Genomic DNA, 27,501 nt, shown 5'->3' with positions numbered 1-27,501 from the left:
AAAACATTGTAGATACAATGATTTCCTGTGTAAGGTCTCAATGATGCCATTCTCTCTTCTCAAGAGTAACCTTTATACTGAATTTAGAGTTTATCAATCTCAAGGATGTTTTTTAACTCTTTACTACACTGCATATAATAATCAACAATGTACAGTATTGTTATGCATGTCTCTAAACTTTATACAAAAAGTATAATACTGTGTGTACCTTTAAGCAACATGCCTTTTTCATTCAATGTGATTTTGAGATTTAGTCACATTAAGATATGTGACTCTGATTCCGATGTTAGGTAGTGCTCTATTCTATTAATATATCAATTCACCTGTTGATCAATTTACAGCTTTGAAAAGTATTGAAAAGCTTCTTAGTATTGAAAAGCATTGCAATGAACATTCTTGTAAAATTTCTTTGTATGTTATATAAGGTCCAAATATCTTCTCTCAGTCCGTATCTTGTCTTTTCATTGCTTATGGTACCTTTTATGCACACAATTTTCATTTTAATAATGTCACTTTGATTACATTTTTCTTTTAGGATCTGTGCTTTGTGTGTCTTGTTTAAGAAATCCTTAATTATCTCATGGTCATAAGGATAGACCATCTAAATTCTAAAAGTTTAAACTTTTCCTTTTTACATTTAATATTCCTGGAATACTATACATTTTGGTTTAGGTGCAGTAGTGATTTATGTGATTTGATTTTTTCCTGTACACATAATCAGTGGTCCAAACATTATTTTTATTTATTTATTTTTTGAGACAGAGTCTCACTCTGTTGCCCGGGCTAGAGTGCTGTGGCATCAGCCTAGCTCACAGCAACCTCAAACTCCTGGGCTCAAGGGATCCTACTGCCTCAGCCTCCTGGGAGCTGGAACTACAGGCATGCGCCACCATGCCCAGCTCATTTTTTCTATATATTTTTAGTTGTCCGGCTAATTTCTTTCTATTTTTAGTAGAGACAGACGGGGTCTTGCTCTTGCTCAGGCTGGTCTCGAACTCCTGAGCTCAAACGATCCACCCACCTCGGCCTCCCAGAGTGTTAGGATTACAGGCGTGAACCACTGCACCTGGCCCAGACATTATTGAATAGTTCATCTTCACCCTTTCTCCATGGATCGTTAAGCCATTTCTGTGTATATTAAGTCTCCACATTCATGGTTGTGTTTCTGGGTAAGCACTCTGTTTCATTTTTTTTTCTGTGTATTCCTTTGCAAATGATGTCTTAAATAAACTACATGTATAACTAAGTGTTGGTGTCTGATATGGCAAGTTCCTTTACCTTATTCTTTAAATGTACTTTTTTGATTTTCCATAAAAATTCTAGAATCAGCCTGTCAAATTCCATGAAAAATTCTATTGGAAATTTGAGTAGCAATGCATTGGATTTAGAAATTATTTTGAGAAAACTGAGATCTTAAATTTATTATTATGATTGTATAATCCTCCAGGTCTTCCTTAATATATTTCAATGTAGTTATAATTTTCTTTAAAAGAGTCTTTTATATCCTTTTTAGACATTTCTAATACCTTATTTATCTTTTAAAAAGATCTTTTATTGTATAGAAAAATGTACAGAAAAATGTACAAATATAGAGCTCAGTGAATTATCAATAAGCAAGTGTATACAACCTTACCTAGGCCAAGAAATAAAATCTGGCTAGATGCCTACACGCTCACCCCATTCTTCCTACCTGCTTTCTGCTGAGGGTAACACTTATCTGATTTTAATACAACAAACTAGTTTTGAATATTTTTTCAACTTTTTATGGAATAATATAGCATTTTTTGTTGTGTCTTGCTTTTTTCTCTCACGTTGTTTGCAAGATTAAGTATTATTACATATATCATTCACTCATTCCCATTTGCTAATTAGTATTCAATAGTGTTAGTATTTCATAATTTATCCACTCCACTGGATAAATACTGGGCATCTGGGTAGTTTCCAGTTAGAAGTTATTAGAAATATTGCTATGAAGAATATTTGTATGTGTGTCTTTTGGTGCTCGTGTGAATCCCCTTCTGTTGAGTATACAGTTAGGTACAGAACTGCTAGGTCATGTAGTTTATGCTTTTGTGTAATTTAGTAGATAATGCCAAACTGCTTTCCCAAGTCACTATACCAATGTATACTCTCACCAGCAGTGAAAGTACCTATCTAAGTCTTTTGCCCATTTTTCTGTTGGGTTGAATATCTTTTTCATATTGATTTGTAAGAGTTCTTCTTACACTATGGATATAAGTCTTTTGTGGGATACATGTATTACAAATATCTTCCCTACTCTGGCTTGCCTTTTACTCTCTTATTTGGTATTTATAATTTATAGAATTTCTTACTTTAATGTGTGCCATATTTGTCAATATTTTCCTTTATGGGTACTGGGTTTTCTTTTTGGGTAAGGGGATCCAGTTTAATGGTGAGGTATAGCCAGTGAGTTCTTCCTGCAGACTCTGATGGAGCTCACTTAGTTCTCTGCCAATTTTCCCATATCTACCCTTTCCTGAGGTAGCTGACGGTGGGACCTTAGGGTTATCTGTGTCAACCAAATTGCCACTAGCATATAGGTAGTGGCAAATAGGTAAGGGATTTCCTAGTGCTTGAGGGCTTTCATTTATGAATTATATTTTGTAAAAATATTTTTCCTTATTATTTACTTGGCAGTCTCAACATTAGCTGGTAGATATACCTCTTTCATCTCATTTCTTTTTTCTTTTTTCTTTTTTTTTTTGAGACAGAGTCTTGCTCTGTTGCCCGGGCTAGAGTGAGTGCCGTGGCGTCAGCCTAGCTCACAGCAACCTCAAACTCCTGGGCTTAAGCGATCCTACTGCCTCAGCCTCCCGAGTAGCTAGGACTACAGGCATGTGCCACCATGCCCGGCTAATTTTTTCTATATATATTTTTAGTTGTCCAGATAATTTTTATTTCTATTTTTAGTAGAGACGGGGTCTCGCTCAGGCTGGTCTCGAACTCCTGAGCTCAAACGATCTGCCCGCCTCAGCCTCCCAGAGGGCTAGGATTACAGGCGTGAGCCACCGCGCCCAGCCTCTTTCATCTCATTTCAAAAGGTATTTATAAACAGACTTCAATATGCTTTGCAGTGCAACAAAAATCACCTAGAAGAATAAATGTGTGTGCTTTGGCAAGCAGATCTCACCCATTTTCCTCACAAGGGCACTGATGCCATCATACAAAGTCGTTAACACTATGCCAAAACTAGAACACAGAGCACCCTATGTTTAAAAAGTTCCCTGGGATCAGTAGCACTTATTTGGCTAATAGTTATACATAGGAATAAAAAAGTGTGAATGTAGGCCGGGCGCGGTGGCTCACGCCTGTAATCCTAGCATTCTGGGAGGCTGAGGCGGGAGGATCACTTGACGTCAGGAGTTCGACACTAGCCTGAGCAAGAGCGAGACCCCGTCTCTACTAAAAATAGAAAGAAATTATCTGGCCAACTAAAAATATATATAGAAAAAATTAGCCAGGCATGGTGGCGCATGCCTGTAGTCCCAGCTACTCGGGAGGCTGAGGCAGTAGGATTGCTTAAGCCCAGGAGTTTGAGGTTGCTGTGAGCTAGGCTGATGCCATGGCACTCACTCTAGCCTGGGCAACAGAGCAAGACTCTCTCTCAAAAAAAAAAAAAAGTGTGAATGTAACAAATAAACACAGGCAATTATACTTTTAGAATTTTTAGTGACTATTGGAGTTTTCATTTAATAAATATTATTAATATCATGTATCAGCTAAAGAAGTATAATGTCAGAGATGCAGAAGAAAAAAAGCAAATGGATCCCTAAAGATTAAAAGCTTTTATAAAACAGTGAGACTTCTATCTAGGAATAAGGTTGAAACTCAAATACCCACAGTGACGAGACAGCTAAGATGGACGAATGAAGCAGACTGGATCTGAGAGTTGTGGAGGCTGAAGCAAACAGGAGAATGGATGTTGTGTCTGCAGAGGATAGCCATGGCTAAGTTGCAGGTGATTACTGCCATGAAAGAATGTGAGCCAAGTGTAACCAGATATTATGATTTTTAAGAGAAGTTCAAAATCTTATTTTTAAATGTTGGCAGCAAAATAAAAAAGTTTTAAAACATCACGTGAGCCACATATCTCCCTGCAGAATCTAGCCTATGAGATGTTAGTTTGCAACATCTGAAAGAGATAAATTCATGAGGCAATTTAATCAAGACTCTTACATGGATTTCAGTCTCTAAAACATACTTGACTGGATATTATTTCATTTCAAAAGTTATTATACATTGTATTTTATTCCCCATGGTGAAAATAAAGCTTACAGTTTTCAAAAATTTTACCGTCTCGTATACGCCTAGTATAACAGCAAGGAGAAAAGTTTGCATAACAAAGCAGGAAAATGGATAAAAAATCGGACAATATTCTCATTTAGGATAAAGGGAGGGGCAGGGAAAACCACAAAATATACTATGCCAAACCAGTTACCTGCATTATCTTTCTGCAAGGGTTTTTTCCCCACTGGCAAGAATGCCTTACTCATTGCCCGCTTACTGTAGATCCCTTCTTTATGTTTAATGTTAACAGTGGCTGAGAGGTCATCATCCCTCGTGCCTAGCACCTGAGCTGGGAAGTTTGGAGCAACGGCATCATTGGATCCTATGGAAAAATGGGAAAGTAATACAATTAACACAAACATAGACATGAAGTTGAAACAGACTTTTTAAATAATTGCCTCTTAGACCACTTCTATAAAAAAGGTACTACGATGGGAATGTTGTAAGGCAATTAGGAGATGCTAGTCAAACTGAAGCTGTAAGACATATAGAATAAATTTCAACCATATGAGGCAGAAAAGCAAATGATGTAAGAGAAGACATATAAAGTGGAATGTCAGTTCAAGAGGGAAAGTATTTCTAGCTCGGGAGGGTTTTTGGACAAAGGAGAAAAATGGATTGTACCCTGAAGAAAAAAAGTGGGCTTTTTGATATGGAGAGGATGGAAGCAAGGCATTGTAGGCAGAAGTTACAGTGAAAGCAAACACAAGGAGTATATATAAGAATAGTGGACACTTTTGTGGTCAGGCTGGATTGCAGAATACTTTAAGGACAGTGGTGAGATATACTAAAAAATAATTGCTTGGGACAAAATAAGCTGTACGTGGAATCCCAAGCTGAAGAGTATAAATTCTATTTTACATGAAATGCAACACTGTTGAAGATTTTTAAATATGAGGATAATATTATTAGCTACGTTTAGGAAGATTAATCTGATGATACAAAAGATAAAACATTGAAAGGAAAATGATACATGATAAAGAAATAAAAGGTTTGAAGGATTTAATTTGCTTTTAAAATATATTTAAGTATTCCTACATTCATGATAAAGAGTAACTAATCTATCATCAATGCCACATCTCACAGGCCAAAGAACATTTCTGGACATATAGAGGTTTGTAGTAACCACAGAATTATCTTCTACAAAATGGTTTTTCTTTCTAATCCAAGATCCTGTACTTCGTGTATTTCCTGAGCTCCTAATATGTGTATGGCAATAAGAGCTGGGTAAGTACTAGAATCATCAGGACAGTGAAAATGAATACAAATAAGCCACGAAGGGGTCTTCAGGACAGATTGCAAGGATAAGACCAAGCCTTCTAGGTCAAATCTACAGATTATATTGGGCTCTTCTCAGCTTTCTCTTATTATCCTACCTCTCTGGCAAATCCTTATTATCCTTTCTTCTACCAAATCTCTCAATGCGGTAGCCCCTCAAGGAGTCAAACTGGGCTCTCTTCTCTTCCGAGGTCAACTCACTGACTACCAAGGTATGGCCCACTATCTATGTGCTGATGACAACAAATAATGTACCACTGGCTGAAACCTTTCTTCTGAGCTTTGGGCTCTAGCATTCCAGGAAACAGATGGCTCTTATAGCATTTTTATGGAAATTAGAAAAAGATGTCCTTTCCTCAAATAAAAAATTTTCAGTTACTATATATTGTGGTACAACACAAACAACTGTTAAGTGGTGGTCATTCTCCTCACAAATCCTCCCAGATTCCAGAAAGTACACAGCAGCAGCAGCAGCATGAACTCTCTGTACCATCACATATCTCAAAATAATAAGAGCCATATAAGACAAACCTTATCTTTTTTGCTATTGTTGATTAAAAGTCTGTTTTACCTGATATAATAGGCCATTTATGTTTAATATTAATATTGATATGTGAGATACTGTAACAGACATTATGTTGACTGTTAGTTGCTTTATATTCTCCCTTGTGTTACTGTTTTATAAAAGGTGTATTTTTTTTCAAATATTTTTAGACTGGTGAGTATCAGCCTTTAGTTTCAATGTTTAAAACTCCTTTGAGTATTTTTTGAAGGGGCTGCCTAGTACTGACAAATTCCCTCAGTGTTTGCTTGTCTGGGAAAGACTTTTCTCCTCCTTCATTTATGAAACTCAGTTTTATAGGATACAGAATTCTTGGCTAACAGTTATTCCAACTAAGAAGACTAAAGATAGGACCCCTACCCCTCCTGATTTGTAAGGTTTCTATTGAGAGTCTGCTATTAGTCTAACAGGTTTTCCTTTGTAAATTATTTGATGCCTTCGTCTCACGGCTCATAGGATTTTCTCCTTCACAGACTTTGGCCAGTCTGATGCCTATGTGCCTTGGTGATATCCTTTTTGCAATAAATCTTCCAGGAGTTCACTGAGCCTCTTGTATCTGGATGTCTAAATCTCTAGCAAGATGAGGTAATTCTTCCACTATTAGTCTCTGAAATAGGTTTTCCATGCTTTTTGCTTTTGCTTCACCTGAGGGATACCTATGATTCTTATGTTTGGGCTATTTTATTTCGGCTTATTATGCGGGTACAAAAGTTCAGGTTATGTATATTGCCCATGCCCCACCATCCCCCCCGAGTCAGAGCTTCAAGCGGGACCATTCCCCAGACAGTGCACATCGCATTCATCATGTAGGTATACACCCATCCCCTCCCCCCACCCCCCACTTCTGTCTGATACTCAATTGGTGTTATTCCCAACTGTGCACTTAGGTGATGATCAGGGAACATAGTCCCCATTTCTCTGAGACTTTGTTCATTTCTTTTGACATTTTTTTCTTTATTTTTTGACTGATTAGGTTAATTCAAAATCCTTGTCCTCAAGCTCTGAAATTTTTTCTTCTGCTTGGCCTAGTCTGTTGTTAAAACTTTCCACTGTACTTTAAAATTCCCTACATGATGTTTACATGATCCCAGAAGTTCTGTTACGTTTTTCTGAAAAATATTTATCTCTTTAGTGAATTTTTCATTCATGTCCTGAATTATTATTTTTTTTTTCTGGTTTCTTTGTGCTGTTTTTCAACTTTCTCATGGATCCCACTGAGCTTACTTGCAATCATATTTTGAATTCCATATCTGACATTTCAACAATTTCCTTTTGGTTGGAGTCCACTGCTGAAAAGCTAATGTGATCCTTTGGGGGTATCAGAACAGCCTGTCCTTTCATATTTATAGAGTTCTTATGCTGGTTCCTTCTCATTTGGATACTCTTCCCTCAACTGAAAACAGATAGCTTTGCAGTTCATTTGTTTTTCTAGGCTGGGAACACTGATGCTCAGTGTAGAGAGGGAGAAAGATACTTCCTTTTAGCTTGTAGAATTAAGTACCCACTATGGTGTTGCTGGCAATTTGGGTCAACTGGATCTCAGACCCCTGGGAGAGTGTTCAGGTGCCAGCAGACATGGTCTAGGTTAGGTAATCCCCAGTTCCTGGGCCCCTGGATGGTATGCTTGAGTCCTGGGGTGACCAGACCAAGACCAGGCTGGCAAACTTGCCCTTAAGCCTGAGTTCCCTGTGACAGGGAGCAGGGTGATAATCTCTTGGTCCAGAAGAATGCTCAGGTAGGAAAAGAGTAGATGCATGGTGAGCCTGTAATAGGGCGGGTGGGTCTTTCTTGACAAGATTTGCAGAGGCAGGCAGCTGTGGGGTGCACAAGCCACTTATACCTCCCTCTCTTAGCACTGATAGTAGTCTCTGTCCTTAGCGGCAGCACAAAAGTGCCCAGATTCTCAGCTCCCATCCTGGCCCAGCTGCAGCAGAGGTGGTAGAGGTGGCTATCTGCTGTGTGCAGGGCTGTGGGCTGTGGGTAAAATGCTCCAGCAGGGGAGTTGTAGTTGTGCCTGGGACTTGCCTCCAGGGAGGGTAGGCTCCTCCCAGAAGAGACAGGCTGTTGGGGGGGGGGGGGAAGGGCTGCTAGCTTCATTCTCCCTCAGGAAAGGCAGTAGTTTTTGTCCTTGGGGCACATGGAAGTGCCTTCTGTGGCTTTTTAAAGAGAAAGGAGTGAGCCCCAAGTTCTGTGGAAGCCTGGGTGTGATAAGTGCTCTGTAAGAGGTAGAACAGCTGCTCCCAAGTGCCCTACCTTAATCATGCCCTGTGAAACCTGTGCCAATCCCAATTAGAAACAGGCATATCTATCTTGGCAGTAGTGGGCAGGGGAGAGGATGAGGAGAAGGCTCCACTTGGGAGGGAGCTGGCGCCCTGGTCCTCTTTGTCCGAAGTGGCCCTCTGGCATGCTACACTCTCCTCCAAGCTAGGAACAGCTTGCCCTGAATGTCCATGCTCCAGGAGACCCACAGTTCCCGTAGGGCCCACTGATCCCCCAAAGCTGCTTCAGTCCAGGTGGGTGCTAGGGAAGGTTGGCTGTGGATCCAGTAATTTAGAGACCAAGGGGCTGAGATTCCCCAGTTGGAACAGGTACAAAAATGCTGCCTGTCTGTGAAAGGAGGGAAGTCAGTCACACCTTCTGCATAATCTGGGCACAGTGAGCAAAGTACTAATGGGGGTGTACCCCTTCTGCAAGTCTAGAACTGGCCATCTTGCAGCATACCACGTCAAAAGCTTGGGAGCAGAGGCAACCATGTTCACAGGATTGAGTGGTTGGAGGAGGGGAGGTCCCCATCTCCATGTCTCTTCCCAGGCTTTGGTGCTGCTTCTGTTCTGGGGTGGGGACACTCTCCTACCCTACAGACTCCACTCTGCACCCATGTCTCCACTCCTGCAAGGGGTGCAGACAACTTCAAATCACGAGCGAAGGGCTCTCAGGGGCACAAGAGTGCACGTTCTGCCTTCCTCTGTCCCAAAAAGCATTCATGGTACTTCCCAGTCCCCTTGGGGCAGCCTCCTCCATGGGTCAGAACTCTGGGAACACTGCTGCTCTCCTGTGTCTTCCTGTTCCTTTGTAGTTGTCACAGTCCAAGCAGATGCTGAGGAATGTTCGTGTAGGATCCAGTGACAAGGAGACTAAGAAGCTATGACTTCCCAGTCAGGACAGAGGCACCCAGCATGTGCACAAGCAATATGGTGCCCACTGTCTCAGCTTGGGTCTGTGGTAGAGGGCCATGACCCTTTTTGGGCCCACAACTCAATGCTGTGATCTCAAGAAGTTCTCAGTTCACTGATGGCACCAGTGTCTGGACTCATGAGGATAAAAGGGCTATCGGACAGATCAGGAGCTGGTAAACTGCCAGTGTGAGGGTAGGAGTAGTAAACACTCCCACCTACCCTTTCTGCTGGACTCTGAATCCCTCAGGGGTTGGTCTTTGCAAAATCTTGCTTCTTGTTTTCACTTGTAACTTCTTCCCCTGGGATCTCCAATAAGGGTAAATTCTGGCACTTTTCCCTCAGTATTCCACCGAGGCTATGCTTTACACCTTTTCTTCTTCTTGGGACAATCTGGCAACCAATGTCACTAGTCAGCCATCTTGCTCCCTCCTCCCAGATATAGAATTCTTGGTTGATAGTTTTTTTTTTTTTCCACCAGCATTTTGAATATGTCATTTCTTTTCCCCTTTTTTGCTTTTAGAGACAGGTCTTGCTTTGTTGCTCAGGCTAACGTGCAGTGGCACAATCATAGTTCACTGCAGCTTCCAACTCCTGGGCTCAAGTGATCCTCCTGCCTCAGCTTCCTGAGTAGCTGAGACTATAGGCATGAGCCACCATACCCAGCTAATGTTTTTTTATTTTTTGTAGAGATGGGTTCATGTTATGTTGCCCAAGCTGGTATTGAACTCCTAGGTTCAAGTGATCTTCCACCTCAGCTTTCCAGAGTGCTGGGATTACAGGCTTGAGCCACTGCACCCAGCCTGAATATGTCATTTCAATGTCTCTGGCCTCCAAGGTTTTGATGAGAACTTATCTGTTAATCTTATTGTGAATGCCTTGTACATGTAAGTCACCTCTCTGGATGTTTTCAAGATTCTCTTTGTCTTTTGACAGTTTGATTATGATGTGTCAAAAGATGTGAATCTTTTTGAGTTTATCCTGCTCAGAGTTCTTTAAGCTTATCAGATGTACATATTAACAATAATCATCAAATTTAGGAGGGTTTTGGCCATTGTTTTTTCAAATACTCTTCCAGCCCCTTTCTCTTTCTCCTCTCCTGGAATCACCATTATGTGTATATTTACGACTTGATGGTGTCTCATAGAACTGAGATTCTAGATTCTGTTCATTTTCCATTCTTTTTCCTGTTTCTCACACTGGATAATCTCAATTGACACATCTTCAAGTTCATTGCTTTCTTCTGCCTACTCAAATCTGCTACTGAGCTCTAATTTTTAATTTGGTTATTGTACTTTTTAACTCCAGAATTACTACCTGGTTCCTTTTTGTAATTTCTATCTCTTTATTGATATTCTCTATTTTGTAAGGCCACTGTTCTCATATTTTCCTTTAGTTCTTTAGACCTAGTTTCCTTTAGCTCATTAACACATTCTAAAATAGCTAATTTAAAGTCTCTGGCAAGTAAGTGCAATGTCTGTGCTTCCCCAGGGACAGTTTCTTAATTGCTATTTCTTCTGTGTATATAACATACTGTTTTTCTCCCATATAATAGCAAAAAATTTCAATTTAAATTGATGAAAACTGGACATGTAAATAATATAATATGGCAACTCTGGAAATCAGATTCTACTCCCATCCCAGGGTTTGCTGCTGTTGCTTTATGTTGTTTGATTAATAACTTTTCCTAACTAATTCTATAAAGTCTATGTTCTTTGTTGTGTTTGGCCATTGAAGTTTCTACTCAGTTGGCTTAGTGGTCAGTTAATGTCTGAACAGAGATTTCCTTAAACACCTAGAACTAACAAATCTCCAAGTTTTCACTGAAAGGCTCTGTGCACAGTGGGACATGCCTTCAACACTGACCCAGGCAGTTGTTAACTCTATCTTAGCCTTCCCTTTCTTCTTGTACATAGCTACAAGGTCAGCCAGAGATAAGAGCTAGGGCCTTGGGTCTTTCTTCAGCATACACACAGGCCTACTCATGTGGTCTCCTTAGAGACCTAGCAATATGTCAGAGATTTTCAAAGCATGTATGAACATCTCATCCTCAGGTTTTCCTATTAAGTTTTTTACTTAGTCTATTGTTTTCCTCAACTGTTAGCCTTTACCTCTGGCATTGTGATATTAAAATAACTCCCTGAAAATGTCTGTGACAAATGCCTTTCCCCTTCCTTCCCCAGAGGCTTTTAGCACTAGATGGCTCCCAGTCAGGTCAAGTAAAGATAAGCCTTCTGAGTGGAGTCATCCAAGGAACCACCAGACAGGTCAAATACTGAGAATTCTTTGGGAATAAAGTTTTGAAAGAGGTTCAGCTTCATTTTGCTTCCTCCAGTCTTGGGAAAGTAAGCTGTTATTTTTCAAGGCTATCACTGAGCTGGAATGCTGGGAATGAAACTAGGGCAAGTTAAAATGCCAAAGCTTATTGTTCTTACCACAATTCAGCCATTTTTCTTGAATACATATTCCCTGGGTTGCTGCAAGCCTTTGGTTAATTTCTAGAATTTCAAAAACATTTCCTGAAAAGTTTGCCAGCTTTTTTTGTTGCTTTTAAGGAGGGGAAAATTTTTGGAGTTCTTTATTCTTTACTCCACCATTTTTGCTGCTATAACTCCCTACCCCCCCTCCCCCCAAAAAATCTCAGCCAGTTCTCTTACTATGGCTTTTTGCTCCAATTGACAATGATTATTAACATATAAATAATTTAACGTCTATAATGAATGTCAGGGTGAAGTACAAAATGGCTTCCAAAAAAAGGCATGGTACCTATTTTCACAGATCTAACTGTACAATATAAATGAATTTTTATATACTACTTAAGAATGTTAATAGGCCTAAGAAGTAAATGTCTAACATCTATCTCTTTCTTTGGGAGATTGTTTCCAATGCCCTGTTTTTTTGTTTTTGTTTTTGTGTTTTTGAGACAGAGCTCACTCTGTTGCCTGGCCTAGAGTGCCATGGCATCAGCCTAGCTCACAGCAACCTCAAACTCCTGGGCTAAAGCCATCCTTCTGCCTCAGCCTCCCAAATAGCTGGGACTACAGGTAGCACCACCATGCCCAGCTAATTTTTTCTATATATATTTTTAGTTGTCCAGATAAATTCTTTCTATTTTTAGTAGAGAAGGGGGCTTGCTCTTGCTCAGGCTAGTCTTGAAGTCCTGACCTCGAGTGATCCTCCCGCCTCAGCCTCCCAGAGTGCTAGGATTACAGGCACGAGCTACCACGCCCGGCCTGTTTTTGTTTTTTTTTTAAGGATCTTATGGTTCTATTATTTACTCATTTTCAAGTGAGGAACAATCTTTTTGGCCCAAATATTTGCTAATAATGGTGTATGGCTTGCTCTTGGCCCCATATTCTAATTGGATCTTCTCATATCTTTGCATGTGCAATATATTGATGTATAATATATTGACAGATAATAGTATAAGAACAATTCCTAGGCTTTCAACTAGTCTACTGATCTAAGAAAGGACTGTTTTCTATTCCCAACTTCCTTAGTCTCAGAATAGATAGAGAACATGAAAAACTACAGCCTCGAGTGTATATAACTACTAGATCTCTTTGTGTCTTACTGATGCATTCAGCACTTTATCAACAAGGCCAATATTTCTCAGGATACAATGCACTACCCGAGTCATTTTCTCCTCTCATCACCCATCACTATTCAATCTTTCTCATAGTATTAGGGATATAAATGGATAGCAGGACACTGGAGACATCAAAAAGTACTGAGACACCTTGACCATATTTCTACTATCTACAGATTTCTGTCTTCTGAACTGCGAGTAAGTGGGATCAAAGAGTTTCCTACCTGGAATCATTTAAGCTAGCTTGTTTTCTTTCTGTAGCTATTAAGTGTGTTTTTAAAATCATAGCCCTGTAGGGAGTGGAAATTTCTTCATTTCTGGCTATAGATTTAACAATTAATCCTAACATTTGTTAAGCATTTTTGTGGTTCTCTTTTTCAGTGCCAACATAGTGGGAAATTAGGAGAGGTTATTTCAGATGTTTTAATGCAGCTACCATTAAAAATTATTTTTCATATAAAAGTAACAAAAAAATTTGCCAAATACCAAAGACTTCTCCTCTCTCTGTAATTTCCACACATATGAATATGTTCATGAAAAATTATGAAGAAAACAATTTGTCTAAAGTGAACCAAGTCATCTCCTGTGGATCACTCAAAATATTATCCCATCAATCAAAACCCCACACCACACCAACTCGGCACCCTTAAATTAAGATCCCCAGAGGAAATATTTATTTAGCCCTTCCATGGGGTGCTATTCATTTCCTAAGTCAGCGGTTCCCCTGCAGTGAACTCACAGAGGTGCTGCAGGATATTTTAAGATTCCAGGGAAAGAACAGTGATATCTGACTGTTCAAGCTCAAGGTAGTTCAAAGTCTCAACATCATAAACTACTAGCTCAAAGTAGTTCAAAGTGTCAACACCAGATGGTACTATGCTTTCAATGCTCTTGAGTCTTTGCAAAGCTGGATTTTTGGCAGTTGCTGTAATAAAAAGCAAGGAATGAGAATGGTTGCATCCACTCTTAGCTCAAGGTTTGGGAAACTGTACAGTGCCCAACAGTTGCACATATCTTATTAGTAAGTAATTTTGGTTATTTATGAACAAAATATTTTTTTCAACAACCAAAACCAAAAAAAAAAAAAATAACAGTTTCATTAAGTTGTTATATCAAAACAATAAGTATTGATGTCCTAATACCTTAGTTGTTGTTTGAAAAAATAATTGTTGTATTATTCATAAGATTGAGAAAAAACAATCATTGAAACACTAAGGGTACTAGTATGAACCAAGAAAGCTTGAAAACCTGTGCCCTAGATAGAGTCCACTAACCCAAACAATTGTCCATACAATTTTCTTCAAATATTTATTAATTTGTATGGATCTGATCAAAGAACTCACCTATCTGAACCAGAAATCAAGGCATGAAACACTCCATATTTCACTGAAAGAGTAAGAGCACTGAACTTTCATTTGTCATATCAGAATCAACAAGAAAACACACAAATAAAATTTCAAAATATAAAATGGTTTCTGCATAATACCTGAATGTGAGCTCTCAACGGTGGTGTCTGATTTGGAATCCAGAGATGAGGGAATTTGCCCTAATTGTGGAACATAGTACATCTTCGTACTACCAGAAGGCTTATATGGCAATAATAAAGGCTGGCCTAGGGAGGTAAAAATCAGAGCAGTTAATAAGAAAACATTCATTAATTCAACGAACAAAAATAGAATGCATCCCATGAGCCAGACAGTGTTCAAGATTCCTGGAATATATGAGTGAACTAAGTAGAGATATACCTCTACCTTCAAGAAGAAGAATTCTAAAGGGAAAGATACAGTAAACAATTAACATATTAAATGAGTAAATTATCTAGTATCTTAATAAAGTAGAAAGGGCATGGGAAAAAATTAGAAATACTGAGAAAGATTAGAAATACAGTGGAAATTAGGGTTTAAATGTAGGGGAAATGTAGTTTAAATAGGATGGCAGGGGTAGGTTTCATTGAGAAGATGAATTTTTAGCAATCTATTTTCATATACAGAAGACTCTAACTAAAAAACACTTTATTGTACATTAAACCCAAACCTGGTCATTGTTAACCCCTATTGTTGGTTTTATTCTGTTCCCCGATTCATAGAAAATAAGTCTAATTCTCTTTAGATGACAGAGCTTCAAAACAACGTTTCTATTGCAAGAATACAAATACTTAACATTAAACAAACTCATAACAGAAAAAAATACAAGGTCCTACCACTCAAAGATAACTATTATTAACATTTTAATGTATACCCTACCCAGCTTTTCCCTCTGTTTCTATTTGTCTACAAAGTTGTCTGAATATAGTACATATCATTCAGAATTAAGCTTTTCTACTTTACATTTATAATAAAAATATTCATTTTATTTCTTATTCTTCACATTTTTATGGTTATACCACAGATTAAATATATTCAACCCTTTCCCTAATGTTGAAAATTTAGGTTGAGTTAAATTTGCAGTTCATAAAGAATTCTGTGAATATAGCTTTTCCTGTTTATACTTATTCTCCACTGCCACCCATCTCAGGTAAATTCTCTGATTACAGAGTGAAAATTTATACCATTTTTGAAGTAAAAAAAGTACTACCTGCTAAATGGTTTTCTAATATGTCTGTGCCAATTTACTCTTCCTCCAATAGCAAATGTACAGTCATCAAGAAATAATTCTTAATAGGGGTAAACAGAATCTTCTTTAAATTTGCCCTCATATGATTATTGCTGAGGTTGAATTTTTTTCTATATACTTGTTTTTCTTTCATGGTATGGTAGAAAGCGTCAAATGTCCCCTCATACCCACACCCCCTTCATATATACACTATATTTTCCAATCTCCCTTACAGCCACGTAAGCACATATGACTAAGTTCGGCCCACAGGATGAGCGCAAGAATATGTGCAACTTCTAGGCTTTCCATTAAAGCCCCCACCTCCTAGGTACTGCAGATCATGCAGCAGTTACACAGGATCCAGAGATGGAAGTCACACTGTAGGATGCCAGAGACACCAGACACAGAGCACAGCTACCTGCTGTAGGCCAGTTACCTGTAGTTTGCAGTTTCTGTGATAACAGCCTATCCTGTACCCTAATACACACTCAGTAAGCAATCAGCCAACTAATTTTAAATCTACTAGAGCTGCCACTTACTACCTATGTGATCGTGAACAAATTACTCTTTTTTTTTCTGCCTGTATCCTTACCTACAAAATGGGCTTGATAATACTACCTACCTCTTACAGTTACTGTGAAAATTTAATGAATTAAAAAATATAAATTACATCAAAGAGTAATTTTAAGATGTTTAGAGATAAAGTGTTGAGTTCTTCCACTCCCCTTCTCCCTAAATAAGTAACAAATTTATCTTAATAACACATTAGGTAATCCCTATTTTTCTTCATTGTGAGAAACAAGAGTTACTCTTTTATTCCAAAATGTTCTTTTGTTATTCTTCCTGATGAATGTTAAGATCAATTAAGCAAGTTCAAAAGAACAATTTCATTAGAATTTTGGACAGAATTATGTTAGAGTATACATTTATTTGGGAATAAATGAGATCTTTACAATATTCAGCCTTCCTATCCAGAAATATACCCTTTTCTTAATTTAGTCAACTGTTCTTTTCTATCTCTACACAAAGGATTAGTGTTTTCTGCATATAGATTATTTAAAATTTTTATTTAGGTTATTTCTAAATATTTTATAGGGTGGTATTGCTCATATGAATTAGTACTTTGAAGACAGCTACCATTTCTCCTGGCTAAATGCCTCCAGTTCCTTCAATTTATCCTTATCCTTATAGATCATGGTTTTCTCTAACGTCCTGTCATGACTTCTAGATGGATTCCTAATTGCCCATATCTAATTTATAGAAATCAAATCTTCTAGATTCTGATAGTCCCAGAGTAGAATGAGGTTTCTTTCATTGTGGACACAATAATAATCTTTTTATTATTTAGAACTATGTCACCATCCTCCATCATTCTGATGACTTATTTTGGAAATGAATTCTATAGTTACGTCCCTGCTTCCAACAAGGACCTCACTTCACAGTGAAGAAATAAGACAAAAGGCTGATGCCTACAGGGATTCACTGTTCTCATTATGTGCCTTATCACCTACAACCATCCTAAACCTTAAAAAAAAAAAAGTGAGTGAGGTATTTACTGATAACTGTTATGGCACAAGCTGGAGGACACCACTTTCTGAGGGTGGAATGCTATTGAACAAAGTATGGGATATGCTCTGAACCATATACCATACTTTCCTATAGCAAGTACCAGACAGAATGTATGCATTTGGGAACAAAGGTAGAAGCTTTTTTGGAACTGTTTACTTTCAATTTTTGTGACTCTCAGTTTTGTTAGATGGAAGATCTTAGAAATAAGGAAGGACACTTCTACCAGGGACAGGAGCCATTTTACATTTTTTATATCACTAAAGCAAAACATGAAGTAGCATGCAGAGTGTTGACTAAATCTATGAGTGACCTGAACAATCAAGAAGAAATAAGGTTACCTTAAAAAACGAAGTCATTAGGAGTAACACCAAAGGGACCACTTTACCATGTCTGGTGACAGAAATTGTCAAAAAATGACCTTAACCCTACATATACAGGGTTAGTAAAGTCTCAGACAACTTAAGAATATCTCTACCACTCTATCAGACAAAAATATGGGAGGAAAAAAAAAGTTGTAGCCCCCACTTCTATTTGGTCATTGCTATACTTATTGTTAGAATACTGATCTATTAATTTTCTTCCTCCACCAGTGTATATAAAGCTTGATAGCAATGGTTAAATGTATCATTTAATTCACAGGTTGTAGAAACTTAACATTAATGACTGGGCAAAATTACAATTGACATGGAGCAGGAATGGCTATCACATGGAGATGGAGAATTTGGAAACAAATAGTGGCTTTTTGCAGGTCTCAACAACTTTATGTTTGGATGCAATTAGTTTTAAGGTTACTGTGGACTGCCTGCCTAGGGGAAGAAGTGAGTATAACACAAATAACAGCTGTTTGTGGGAAATGTAGCAAGGACTTCAGAGTGGCAGAGAAAAAAGTTTAACTATAAAATTTATTTCTTCTAAAAATTAAAAATAGAATCAAATATAAATACACAGTATATTACTTTGTTAATTCAGGGTAGTATGTAAATAGTCATATCTTTAACATACGTACTTACTTAGAGACAGGGTCTTGCCATCACCCAGCCTGGAGTCTGTGGCGCAATCATAGTTTTACTGCAACCCCGAACTCCCAGGCTCAAGCAACTCCCCTGCCTCAGCCTCCTGAGTAAGTAAGAGGACTACAGGCACATGCCACCACTCCCAGCTAATTATTTTTATTTTTATTTTCATAGAGACAAGGCCTCGCTATGCTGCCCAGGTTGGTCTCGAACTACTGGCCTAAACCTTAAAATGTTTTTATGCCAAAAAAAAAAACAAAACAAAAACCTCACAAAATTTTACTTTTGACCTACAGTATTAAAAATAATGCTGTATTAATAAGCAAAATATTATTAATCTTTCAAAAAATTTACAAAAAACATAAATCGTGGCCTCTATAGATTAATTCAACTTGATAAGAGCAGAAGTTTAAAATACACTTTCACAACTGAGTTTCCCTTTTTGTATTTCTGCCATCACCCTGAAAACATACCCCAGGATAACAATTGACCCATTAGCCTGGGTTTCAGAAACAAGCATTTGGAATAAATCCAACCATTTCCACAGCTTAGAGCTAAGCGCAGCCTGTTTGTTACTGGGTATCACTGTGGCAATAGGTAACTAACACATAAAGGTGTTCTTTGTGATAATTTATTAAACTATTTATATTTTATATTTTGTGATAATTTATTAAACTATTTATATTTCATTGTGAAATACTTTTATTTCACAATGAAAATGTTAAAAAATTATAACCATCTTGGCTAGGCGTGGTGGCTCACGTCTATAATCCCAGCACTTTGGTGGGCTGAAGCAGGAGGATTGCTTGAGGCCAAGAGTTCAAGACCGGCCTGGGCAACATGCGACCCATCTCTACAAAAAAATGAAAAAAAATTAGCTGGGTGTGTTGGCGCATGCCTATAATCCCAGCTATTTGGGAGGCTGGGGTGGGAGAATTGCTTGAACCCAGTTCAAGGTTATGGTGAGCTGTGATTGATTACCCCATTTATATTGCAGCCTGGGTGACAGAGCTGAGACCCTGTCTCTAAAAAATTAAAAAAAAAATTATAATCACCTTAATACATAAATGCATTTATTTAAGTTAAATTCAGTACAATTTAAATGCTGAACCAAGCAATTTTCTTTATATTTAGGCATATCCCATCTATATGCAGATAGTAGGAAAACTTAAAATATATTTTGAGTAGATTTATACAAAATATTAAATATTTTAAAATTAGTAAAGTTTCCACCTTCATCTGGGGAAGAATGGAAACTTAATTATTCATTTTCCTGGTATTTGCCTGAAAAGGAAAATAATTTACAATTCACTCTAATTCTAAATGTTATATAGTATAAGCACCATCAAAATATCATAGAAACTATAGCACATAAAACACTCTAAATATAGACCTTATGGTGGCGACTGCTAACTGTTCACAAAATCCATTTCTTCTTCATCCTGGAAAACACAGCTAAACTATATTCCTAGTCAGTGAAAAATGATTGGGGCCGCTTCCAGAACTGGCTTATAAAAACTTCCCATATATGCTCTACCATGCTTTTTGTTCCTTCCTGTTGACTGTGAATGTGAATCCAAGATACACGGGCTTCACGTGCTAAAGACAGCAGGGCAAACAGTCCACCTGGGTCCTTGGTGATTGTTTTATAAGCAAGAAGCAAACTGCTATTACATTTACACTATCATATGTTTTTGCATCTATTTATTATAGTACATAACATTACTCTAATACAAAATGCCAATAATTTATCTGTCTACCTACAAGCAAACCTCAATTATTTTTAAGTTGTTACGAACTACTTGGATTCTTACTGCAAATATGCTGAGACAAAAATAAATCAGTCACAAGCAGAATGAGTTCTACCTGTTAACTCTACTAGAAATTAAGATAACAATATAATAAATCATATTCTCCTGATAGCTACATAAATAAATGACATAATCATGTGGATCCTAATTCTTAAATTAAAATTAGGTTTTCTGACTAGAAAGACACAATCACCAATTTCTAAGATAATTACATGTAAGAGTTGGTATAATGACCTAAAATGCAATCACATTCTCTTACCATCTGTGCCACGAGGAAAAGCAATGTGTTGAACTGAAGATGAGGAAGCCAACTTTACAGGAGCTTTGTTTAGCTTCTGGGAACTAGACTCCGGAATTTCACGTCCACGATCTTCAGCATTAATAAAAATCTCAGACGAAAACATGGTCTTTTCTGGACTTTCTGTTGTTATCTGAGTGACTGCATCAGATGATAATTTTTCAGGGAAGGCAGAAGATGAGGTCTTAACCTTCTGTGACGATCTGAACAAAAAGGAGAAAGAACACAGCAGGTCATACCCTTGGTCTATCAAAACCCGAAATCTCTTTCCAAAAGTGGTTTCAAGGAATATTTATGGTTTCAAGGAACATTTAAGTAGCTACAAGAATATTTTGTTGACATATCAATCCCAAATGTTGTCAAGGTATTTCTATGGTACCCTTCATTTATTATAATGTGAGGATGTATATACTTACTTTTATTTATTTTAAAACCTACTTTTTTTTGTTTTTGAAAAGACCTTACTCTTTTTATTTTTCTCATTTTCTTATAATTTTTTTTTTTATTTCAGAATATTATAGGGGTACAAATATTTTGGTTACATATAATGCCTTTGCCTCACCCAAGCCAGGGCTACAAGTATGCCCTTCCCCTATATAGTGCCCTACATATCCATTAGTTGTGAGTTTACCCAAAACCTACTTTTAATTTTAATTTAGAATGCCATTATATAATTTAGCTGAGGAAACAGTATTTTTCAGTTGAATTGAAAATACATTCTTTTTTTTTATAATTACTGGATGTCTATTATAAATTAGGGGACTGTGCTAAATGCATAGACTGTACAAAGATAAACAACAGAGCCTTCTCTCAAGGAGTTTATATTTCAATGGAGGAACAAGAAATTTTCAGGGTTATAGTTATCTATCAAGAATTATAGAGAATTCATATTAAGACCGGGCAGAACAAATAAATGACTGAATAAATAAATAATTGGGAGAAGAAACAAATTTTGCTTAAGAATTCGAAATAGATGTAGATACTTCCCACCAAAGGAAGTAAAGCTTTATCTCCCCTTCTTCCCTTGAATATAAGCTAGACTGAGTGACCAGATTTCAAAGTATGGAGTATAAAAAGGCAGAAACAGTTTAAGTTCACAGTGGAGACATCTGACAAACATCGCCTTATGCAAGAGACCATGGTTAACGACACCAGTGATGACGTGGGTAGCACATATTTCCTGCTATGTGAGACAGGGGGCACTTCACCTCTGTGGTATTCTTTCTCAAACACGAAACTCCAGTCAAACCCAAACTGAGGGACTTTCCACAAAGTACCTTAACAGTGCTCATCAAAACTGCCAAGTTCATGAAAAACAAGGAAGGAATGAGGAACAGTCACAGACCACAGGAAGCTAAGAAGACATGACAACTGTCTCAGTCCATTTGAGCTGCTATAACAAAATACCATAGACCGGGAGGTTTATAAACAACAAAATTTATTTCTTACAGTTCTGGAGGCTGGGAAGTCTAAGATCAAGGCAATGGCAGATTTAGTGTCCAGTGAGGGCTTGTTTTCTGGTTCATAGATGGTATCTTCTCACCCATGTCCTCACATAACAGAAGGGACTAGCTAGCTCTCTGGGGTCTCTTTTATAAGGGCACTAATCTCACTCATGAGGGCTCTGCCTTCATGACCTAATCATCTTCCAAAGACCCTACCTTCAAATACCATCACACTGAAGATTAAATGTAACATATCAATTTTGGAGGGATACAAATACTCAGACCACAGCACTCTGTCCCTTGCCCCTCAAAATTCACGTCCTTCTCTCATGCAAAATACATTCATTCCATCGTAAAAGCCCAGTATCAACTTTAAAGTCTAAGTCCAAAGTCTCACCTAAATATCATCTATTAATAAATCAGATAAGGGTAGAGTCAAGGTATGATTCATCCTGAGGCAAATTCCTCTTCAGCTGTGAGCCTATGAAATCAACCAAGTTATGTACTTCCAAAATACAATAGTGGGACAGGCATAGGATAGACATTTCCATTCTAAAAGGGGGAAATGGGAAGGAAGAAAGGGATAAAAGGTCCTGAACAAGTTCAAAATCCTAAAACTCAACAATAATCTTCCTTGATTCAAGGCTCTCCCATCCAGGCTCACTGCAGTGAGGGTTCTGCCTTCTGGACAAACTGGGGTGATAGCCTTGCCCCTATGGCTTTGGGTAGCCCATCCCTACTGCAGTTCTCTGTGCCTGGGTCACACATCTACAGCTTTCCTGGGCTGAATTACACCCAGGTGGCTCTAATAATTTGGTGTCTCAGGGTGGCCCTGTCTCTATGGCTCTGCTCACCATTGCTCTTGGAGGGTGGTTCTTTTTGATGGTCTTGTCCCAACAGTAATTTTCTATCTGGGCTCTGTGGCTCTCTGGGGCATCTAGGCCCCCATAGCTTTACCAGATGCAGTGCACACAGTACTGGGGGCTGCCAGAGCCACACCTATGGTGGTTAAGGAGTGTGGTGACAAACTATAAGGAGTACAGCGTAGAGGCAGCACTGGGCAGTGGTCCCACTGGTGCCTGTGGCCCCTCCTTTGAAATCATTCTGTCCCCCAGGCCCTCAAACTCTGGGCCCTTGATCAGAGTGGCAGCCTCATGATCTTCAAAATGACTTCAGGTCATTCTTCAGTTGTCATGATGAATAAAACCTGTCTCATCCATACTAATGTCATCAAATGGTCACTTGGCCACATCACTGGTGTTCTCTCCTGAACATACCTTCTTATTTTTTACAATATGGACAGGCTAAGAATTTTCCAAATCTTTAAGTTCTACTTCCTTTTTGATTAAAATTCTATCTTTAAATCATTTCTCTCTTCTCACATTTTACTATCAGCATTTAGGAGAAGCCAAGCCATACCTTCAACACTTTGCTTGAAAATTTATTCAGCCAAATAAACTATTTCATCATTTGCAAGTTCTACATTCCAAAAAGCACCAAGACATGAACACAATTCAGCAAAGTTCTTTGATACTTTGTAACAAGGAATGCTTTTCCCCCATTTTCAAGAACATGTTCTTCATTTCTGTCTGAGTCCTCATCAAAATGGCCTTTGCCATCCATATTTCTACCAACATTGTATTCACAATCACTCATGTAATCTCTAGAAGAAGACTGAGGTTTTTGTACAGTTTTCCTCCTCTCCTGAGTCCTGACCAAAATCATCCTTAACAGTCTGTTCACAGCAATGTAGGCTTTTACTAGCACATACCTGAAAATTCTTCCAGCCTCTAACCACTTCCCAGTTCTAAAGCCACTTTCACTTTTTTAGGTATGTTAACAGCAGTACCTCCACTACTTGGTATCAATTATTATATTAGTCCACATGGGCTGCTATAACAAAATACCATAGACTTGGTGGCTTATAAACAACAGAAATTTATTTTATTTCTCACAGTCCAGAGACTGGCAAGTCCATGCTGACAGATCTGGTGTCTGGTGAGGGCCTGCTTTCTGATTCACAGATGGCACCTTCTTGGCGTGTCCTCATGGTGGAAGGGACAAGCTAGTTCTTTGGGTCTAATCATAAGGGCACTAATCTCATTCAGGAGGGCTGTCTCCTCATGACCTTATCACTTCCCAAAGTCCCCACCTCCAAGTACTATCACACTGAGGATTAGGTTCAACATATGAACTTTGGGGGGACACAAACATTTAGACCATAGCAATAATTAACTAAATGTAGGGTCCTGGGACAGAAAAAGGACATTAGCGGAAAAAGTGGTGAAATCCAAGTCTCGAGATTAATAGTAACCTACAAATGTTGGTGTCTTCATTTTGACAAGTATACTATGGTAATGTAAGATGTTAACAACAGGAGAAGTTAGGAGAGGGGTATAAGGAACTCTACTATGTTTAATCTTTTCTGTAAGCCTAAAATTATTCAAAAATAAAAAAGTTTATTTCAAAAAGAGAATAATGTTATATGAACACAAATGCAAAAATCCTAAACAAAATGCTAGAAAATCAAACGTAGTGTCTGTGTGTGTATGCTGTGTGGTTGCTCTCATTTTACACACACACACACACACACACACACACACACACACACACGCACACACACACACACACGTGTGAATCCCTACCAAGATAGTTTACCCTAGGAATGAAAGGTGAGTTAACATTAAAAAATTAAATAAATAAATAAATACATAAAAATGATTCACCACATCAACAGAATAAAGGAAAAAATTCATATGACAACATCACTATAGTCAGTAAAAGCATTTGATAAAACTCAATAATTATGCATGATAGATACAGCAAAGGGAAACTCCAAAAAACCCTAGACCAACCACTGTATTTAATAGTAAAATGTTGAGAATATTCCCTGTGAGATTAGGAACAAAACAAGGATACCAACTCTTATCATTCTTATTTACCCTTTTATAATAGGTAAAAGTGGCAAATGGTATTGGGAGTAAGGCAGAAAAAAGAAGTAAGAGGTATGGACAAGAAAGGAAGAAATAATGTTACTTTTCATATTTGATATAATTGTGTACATAGAAAATACAAAAGAACCTACACATAACCTATTAGAATATAAGTAAATTTTTAGAAAAGTTGCCAGATATTACAAGATCAAAATTTTAAAAACCCATTAGATTTTTTTCATATCATAAAAGTTATAAAATTAAAATGTAAATGTATCATAAAAATATCATCCAAAATATCAAATACCTAATAATAAGTATAATAAAAGACAAAAGAACCCTAAGTAGGACACTACAGCTGCCACAGACAGGGATTCCCCCTCTGATGGATCTGGGTAAATCGAAAACTTTCTGGAAAGGATTCACCATTCTAGATACTATTAAGAATATTTGTGATTCATGGGAGGAGGTCAAAATATCAACATGAACAGGAGTTTGAAAGAAGTTGGTTCCAACCCAAATGGATGACTTTTAGGGGTTCAAGACTTCAGTGGAGGAAGTAACTGCAGATGTGAAAATATCAAGAAAACTAGGATCAGAAGTAGAGATTGAAGATGTGACTTAATTGCCGCAATCTCATGAAGGGATGATGAGTTGCTTCTTATGAATGAACAAAGAAAGGGGTTTCTTGAGATGGAATCTATTCCTGGTGAAGATGTTATAAACATTGTTGAAATAACAACAAACAATTTTAAATATTACATAAATTTAATTTATAAAGCAGCAGCAGGGTTTGAGAGGATTGACTCTAATTTTGAAAGAAGTTCTACTATGGGTAAAGTTCTATAAAACATCACCATGTGCTACTAAGAAATTTTTAGTGAAAGGAAGAATCAATATATGTGACAAACTTTATTGTTGTCTTATTTTAAGACATTGCCACAGCTACTCCAGCCTTCAGGAACCACCATCCTGATCAGTCAGGAGCCATCAACATTAAGCAAGACCATCCAACCAGCAAAAATGATTATGACTTCCTGAAGGCTCAGATGATTGCCAGCATTTTTTAGCAATAAGGCATTTTTATATTAAGGAATATACATTGTTTTTTAAAGACATAATGCTACTACCTACTTAATAGACTACAGTATTGTGTAAATATAACTTTTATACATACTGGGAAACAAAAAAATTCGTGTGACTAGCTTTACTGCAATAGTCACTTTATTGCCGTGGTCTAGAAACAAACCTGCAGTATCTCTAGAGTATGCCTGTAAACCTATGGGCTTAAAAAGCTCAGCAATCTCCAAATAAGATGCATCAAAGAAATGTGTACGCCTAGAAACTTGATCAATCTGCTAGGAAAAAAATTAATCACAGAAAAATGATACACTGTTTCTTACTTATAGGGGAATAGTAATTCAAATTACTGTAGAATTTTTCATTAGAAACCAGGGAATTCAGAAGGAAGTAGAATATTTTTAAAGTGCGGCAACAAAAGAACTGTCCACATGATTGCACGATCCATTAAAAAATCAATTGGACTTGATCAAAATTAAAAACTTGTTCTATGAAAGATCCAGTTAAGAGGATGAAAACACAAGTCACATACTGTGAGAAAATATTTGCAAATAACATATCTATAAAAATCTTATATCCAGAATATATTAAGTACTCTCAAAACTCAACAATAAGAAAACAAACAACTCAACTTAAAAAGCACTTCAACAAAGAGGAAGGTAAATAAGCACTTGAAAAGGTGTTCATCATAATCTGTTGAGATACCATTGGACAACTGTAAAAATGGCTAATATATATTGACAATACCATATGTTTGTGAGGATGTGGAGTAACTAGACTGCTCATTTTTGCTAGTGAGAATGCAAAGTGATACAGCCCCTCTGGAAAAGTAGTCTAGTTTAGTTTAGTTCTAAACAATTCTTATAAAGTTAAATATACACCTATACCATATGACTCAGGAATACTCCTTCTATTTACTGTAGAAAAACAAAAACCTGTACATAAATGTTTACACCAGCTCTAATTTTAATGGCTCCAAACTGGAAACAATTCAATCCTTCAATGAGTGAATGAATAAACAAACTGTACTAATCTGTACAATGGAACTATAATACGAAAGAACAATGAAACTAATATTATTGCTTTTAGTAGCCCAATAAAAAGGAACCAACTTCCGATTCACACAAGATGGATGAATCAAATTTATTTTGCAAAGTAAAAAAAGTCAGATGCAAAAGACTATTACATATCTTATGATTCCATTTTTATGACACTCTGGAAAGGTATAACTATAAGAAAGAAAACAAACTAGGGATTGTCAGGGGTCAGAGGAAGGACTATCTCTAAAGGAATGGCATGTGGGAATTTTTGGATTGATGGAACTGCTTATACATAACTGTGGCAATGGGTAGAATTGTATACCACAGAAAGATAAGGTTACAGTGTGGAAATTTAAAAAAGTCAACCAGGATTTGAGGCAAAGAGGGAGTGTGGAATGAGAATAATGAATCTAACTGTATTATAAATGAATCACATACTTATACTAAAGGGTACGGGGAAGAGAGAAGCTGACCTAAGAAGCTTTAGCAGCATTTTGACTAGATAATATAATGCTAAATTCAAAAGTGTACATAAACACTGTGCTGTAATTGAACAACTTGTTTCTCAAGTGGGTACAGGTTAGGAATTCTGAAACTACTTTATTTGTATACTAGGGTAAATATATTGCAGATAATGAGAGCCAGATTTACCACTATTGAAGAAAAAAGTTACAAATAAAGAAAGGGGATCTGTGGTTCTGGATTGCAGTCAGAGGTATCAATATGAACTCATGGTTTTAAAAAAAGCTATATATATATATATATACACATATATATATATATACAGAGAGAAATTAATAGATATGGAAA

At 37.4% G+C, this 27,501-nt stretch overlaps 1 protein-coding gene across 1 annotated transcript in view; it reads right to left on the bottom strand.

Annotated features, from left to right (window-relative positions):
- ALMS1 (ALMS1 centrosome and basal body associated protein) overlaps positions 1-27,501 on the bottom strand; it is a 161,207-nt gene that overhangs the window by 62,447 nt on the left and 71,259 nt on the right. Inside the window, exons 11-13 of the mRNA XM_045549868.1 lie at positions 20,155-20,396; positions 14,397-14,522; positions 4,460-4,630 (exon numbers count right to left, since the gene is read on the bottom strand). Coding sequence (XP_045405824.1) covers positions 4,460-4,630; positions 14,397-14,522; positions 20,155-20,396 — 539 coding nt within the window. The remainder of the gene's footprint in view (positions 1-4,459; positions 4,631-14,396; positions 14,523-20,154; positions 20,397-27,501) is intronic.

The sequence above is a fragment of the Lemur catta genome, chromosome 4 (assembly GCF_020740605.2).
Source record: "Lemur catta isolate mLemCat1 chromosome 4, mLemCat1.pri, whole genome shotgun sequence".
NCBI classification, from domain to species: domain Eukaryota; kingdom Metazoa; phylum Chordata; class Mammalia; order Primates; family Lemuridae; genus Lemur; species Lemur catta.
Note: the sequence above shows the minus strand (reverse complement) of the source record. Positions and strands in the feature narration are given on the sequence as shown.